Source organism: Limulus polyphemus, unplaced genomic scaffold (genome assembly GCF_000517525.1).
Source record: "Limulus polyphemus unplaced genomic scaffold, Limulus_polyphemus-2.1.2 Scaffold508, whole genome shotgun sequence".
Classification (NCBI taxonomy): domain Eukaryota; kingdom Metazoa; phylum Arthropoda; class Merostomata; order Xiphosura; family Limulidae; genus Limulus; species Limulus polyphemus.
This window is the reverse complement of record NW_013666118.1, coordinates 326154-331256: the sequence shown is the minus strand read 5'-3', so window position 1 is coordinate 331256 and position 5103 is coordinate 326154. Positions and strand designations below refer to the sequence as shown.

General features: G+C 32.5%; 1 protein-coding gene across 2 annotated transcripts in view; it reads right to left on the bottom strand.

Moving 5' to 3' along the window:
- The window catches only part of LOC106458747 (nucleolysin TIAR-like), a 231060-nt gene extending 227666 nt beyond the window's left edge, over window positions 1–3394 (bottom strand). For both annotated transcript variants that reach the window (XM_022385055.1, XM_013918286.2), the window contains exons 1-3: window positions 3342–3394; window positions 3234–3265; window positions 2947–3043 (exon numbers count right to left, since the gene is read on the bottom strand). In XM_022385055.1, coding sequence (XP_022240763.1) covers window positions 2947–3043; window positions 3234–3265; window positions 3342–3371 — 159 coding nt within the window. In that variant the 5' untranslated portion in view covers window positions 3372–3394. The remainder of the gene's footprint in view (window positions 1–2946; window positions 3044–3233; window positions 3266–3341) is intronic.
- Window positions 3395–5103: the final 1709 nt, after the last annotated feature.

Genomic DNA, 5103 nt, shown 5'->3' with positions numbered 1-5103 from the left:
CCCCCCAGGGTTGGTGGTGTGGGGTTTTGTTCCCCGGTTTTTTATTTTTTTAACCTAAGAAATTCCCCCCCCCCCCCACACACACACACAAATTAGCACATTATTTCCTTTTTTACACAGTTTTTCAATGTGAAATAACAAATATACTTGTGCTGACAGACCATTTAGAAATAGAGATAGAAATATTGAAATAAAGGGAAAGTTATCAGGAACATTACATTCCAGGAATTCAAATATTATGTTCCCGCATTCCCGAAGAATTTAACTTTGATGAGGAATTTCATCTTTTTAGTTGGCTTTTCTGACCAGAAATGCATGGTTCATCCATATTCCTTTAGTTATGAACAATGAAAGTGAACATATTTCATATATTAAGTAAAAAAAACAATTCATGAGAAAATGCAACTTTACATGATGGAATGTAATCTTCCTGATAGCTTTCTCTCAAGTGAACATAATTTTATTTAATTATTTCTATCCCTGCATTCCCTCATGAATTTTTATCTAATCCACACAATATGTTCATTTTCATTGGTCATAACTAAAGGAATTCGGATAGAACATGCATTCCTGATCAGGAAAGTCAACTAAAAAGATGGAATTCCTCGAGTAAAGTTAAATTCCTTGAGAATGCAGGAATGTAATATTTTGATCCCTGTCTTTGATTACAGGTAAAGCTAAGTACTTTATATCCATACATAGTACAATCCTTAATATATATAAATGTATCTAATGAGGTTAATCTACTCAGGAAAGGTTTTAGAAAGTATGCATTTATGAGTTATAACAATCAAAATATAATACGTTTTCAACTTGTATGATTTTTTGCACAATATGTTGTTAGTATGCTGTTGTAGGTCTTATCAGTGGTTTTAAGAATTTTTTTAAAGCTTGTAAGTACTTTTGCAAAAATGTATCTGGTAATGATTAAATACTTTATTTACTGAAAAATATCAATCATTTGTGATCTAAAGTAGAATCATCAGTGTTGTTGAACATTGTTCTTTTACAAATTATAGATATGCTATGATAAACATTCATTATTCAATTAAAAAACATACATTGAACTAGTGTGACCATTACTCATAGCTGAACATCTCAACATCACTGCACTAAAATAAACCCATATTTTATTAACAAATAGGATAAAGAGGAAATTAAATTACCTCTAAGGCCAGTGGTTAAAAGTTTGTGGATGATGCTTTATTGAATATTGACATCTTGTGGTGTTAATTATCAAATATATAACCCTAAATTCTTACCAAAGAATATGAATCATATACAGCTCATCAAATGGCGGATTATATACACAGGGCTCAAAACTAATGCTAACAAACTGGCAACATTCTAGTTTGTGTTGCATGTTTACTACTAAAACATAGAAGGTACTAGAAAAATTGCTAATACACATTTCAGATGGAAGATTTGTAGATTATCACTATTAAGTATCAATACACGTATGTGAAATTCATTCATTTCAAAATTATAAGTACAGTACGATTACTATAATTGGATTAAAATCATTGTTTAACTTTCCATGCCCGTTTTGTGATACCCTTTCGAGCTAAGTATCAGAAAATGAGGATAATGAGCCTGCAGCTTCTCATTTTGACTGGTTGCAAAGGCAATCATTAGATTTTTCACATGATAATAATCATGCTTAACATTGTTAAAAGTGTCTTTGTTAGCCCATTGGATGACTACTGGAAAACAGATTTCACAAGACTAAATTATATTTTTGACTCAATAAATTACATACACCATGAAACATGTTTTGAAACATTTCAGTTTTTAGAATTAAAAATAAGGTTTACACTCAGTTAAATAGCCATGAAAATTTTAAAGTTGGTTTGAGTTTCCTACAATTTTTCTCAACATAAACATGGCTGTTTTTTGGGGTAAGTTATTTATACTGTAATAAGAAAGGCAGAAAAACCCAAGCCTTACATAATAATGACTGAAATCCTATGAAATAATAGTTGTTTTTGTTATGTTTTCCAAGGCCAAGGTTATATACACTGAAAAAACAACTTCACAACCATCATTTTGCCAGTACATAATTTCTACTATATAGATGTCTATTTTGAACATGACATATTACTGACTTAATGTAACTTAGTTGAACTACAGTCATATACACAAGACCACAATACTGCACATAATCACAAAAAAAAGTTATGATAGGGTACATACGTATCTGTCATGTACACAAATAAACTAAAATAACTCCGTGGCCATCATGAAAGTAATCTGAAAGTTGATTATCATACAACCATTTTGAAACATTAAATATTGTTTGTTGCAATTAGGTAAGCTACACACTAACCAAGCCTAACTTAAGCTACAACACCAAAACCTAGCCAGTCACATAAGTCAACATAATCTGACCAAACGTAATCTAGATGATGTAGGAAATGTGTGAAAATATACTACAAGTTACAACTATCTTCTCTTACCAGTTCTTTGTGCACTCACACAAAAGTACACAACATTTTACATTTCTTTACTGCTATTCATGTAAAAAACAAGAATTTCCACACACCAATTCATCTCTCAAGAGAAAAACATTAAAAAAAATTGCTCAAGATAAGAATATCAGTCTGTAAATACTTATGGACACATGAGCAATCAGTGTAACCATATAAATATATATATATATATATAAAACAAAAAACATGTACAAAGAAGTCAAAACATTTTTAACCAAAGCACAACCTGTCACTAACTAAAAATAAAAGTAATATTTTATTAGCTGATGCTTAAAGATAAGATAATATACCTTATAACAAGAACAGTAATTTGAGTTAACATAACGATAATGTTTAGCCTATTTCTGTACATTTTAATATTATTTTTAATCTACCCTTTCTTTTTTTGCAAATTGCAATCACTCCACTGATTCAACTTCAACTTTCAAGTTCAAGTCTTCAGACTGTTTTAACTTACCTCATGAATAATTTTACATCCTCTGACAGGTCCAATTTGTCCGAAGAGAGCTAGAATCAACTCTTCTGTAACTGATGGGTCTAGGTTTCCTACATACCTAAAACAGGTTAAAAAAAAACAGCATAATGAAATCATAATTTAAAAGTTAGAGATCCTAAAGGCCTAACAGTAACACCGTTAGCAACGAAAGGGGAATGACACATTATTATTAAAAATTAAGATACTTTTTTAGGCTACCAGTGTACACCAAATGTTCACGAATTCTCAGTTTTTTGAATAATACTTACAAGGTGCATGGTTGGCTTTCATAATACTGGTCCTGAAAAAAAAAGAAACGAAAGTAAAATGTAACTATACATTTCAAAAACAATAAAAAGTTTTCGAAAAGTGTGTACCTTATTCGACATTATGCAGTCAATTATCATAACAGTCACTTAATGCGCATGAGTAATATCAAAGCCCCCTACAAAAGAAAAGCTATCTCAGACCGAACTTCTTGACATATTTCGATATTACACACATGTATCAAAATGTATAGTTTATGTCTTAAGAATAAAACATTTCATTAAATGTAAATTTTTTATATTATCTTTTTTAGAATAGCCAACATCAATATATATATATACACCAGTGTTTGTTTTATTGCTTCTTTCATGTTAAGCAGAAAGCTATACAACGGGCATCGAAACTCGATATTTAGCGTTCTAAGCCCTCAGACTTACCGCTGAGCGACTGGAGAACATATACCAGTGAAATATTAAAAATACGTATTCTTTTCTCGTTATACAGAACTGTTATCGTTGTTCTTGGATGGCATTCGTAACTTTAGTATTTCTTGTTATTTATATTATAGATGTAGGGTACCGTTCAAGAAAAAATTGCCTGTCTTCCTTTTTCTCCTTTGATGAGCTAATTTCTTAAACAATACGTAATATATTTAAATAAATATATTCATAAATTATAAATTTTGAATGTTTATTGTTGTCCAGGTATGTAATAAAATAAATATGTCTAATGTGATTGTACTATCATTTTGGTTACTAAACAGTTAATATTTAATTTTTTCCTTTATTTATTTATTTGTAAAGCACCAAACTAAACAATGGGTTATCTCTTCTCCTTAAGCCTCAAAACTAGCTCCTCTAGTAGGGTGGTTGACTTCTAGCTGGATGTCATAATATCTACTAATCTTTTTGGCCTTCATCAAGTCCTTGTTGGTTTGAGTCAGATGTTTCTTCTACAAGCTGTGACAGTGGTTCATTACACTTCAGCAATTAATCCTTTTCTCTATTATAAAGTACCCAAGCCTCTGCTCATTTGAGCCTGGCAGTGTCATTTCAGGATTGGTAACTGCTGAAGTGTGAGACAGTTATTAATGGCTGACGGGGTCGTCAATGAGAGCTATATGAGGGATCACTTAGATAGTAGTGGGTTAACACTATGGATGCCAAGGTACCCACATTGACTTCAATGGCTGATGACACATTTGCCATTAATTATCACACAGATTGTGTTGTATCCATTTGTTCCAGTGGTAGCTGAAACTCTCTGAGAATAGATAGTTTCCTGACAGATTTCAACTCTGAGGAGATCTTCTTCGACTTTGATAAGTTGCAACCCCAGATTTGACTGTTTGTGGTGTTTAGTGATGGTACTGGCATTTCACAGACTAGAATCCAAGTATCAAGGCCTCTGCAACCTCTCTCTGGACTGATATTGATGTTACTTCGGGTTTGGGTATATGAGGCTGTGCTACAGGAAGACTGGACTCTACTGGCATTACATGTGTTGAGGCGTGGAAGATGCACACATCCTGATGATTTGGCAATGACAAGTTAGCCAGTGTTCGTATGTGTTGGTGGTACCCCTGGAGACTTCAGTGCTAAAGCCTTTATTGCCCGACAAATTATCAAGTAATTCGCCATTCTCCATTGGTTCTGACTCTGTGGGTGGGCTCCTGAAATATTGAGGATGTCAGAGAAGCTCTCCAAGTCACCTAAATTTTCAATGAGGAAGTTCCCGAGTAACGTACAGATGGTCAGAAACACTGAATGAAAAAACAAATGGCTAGTTAAATGAACAAGATAGCCAGAAGGAGTTAAGAAATTTGATGTCAAATAGAAAGAACCGTAATGTAAAGTGTTCAGAAGCTCAGCT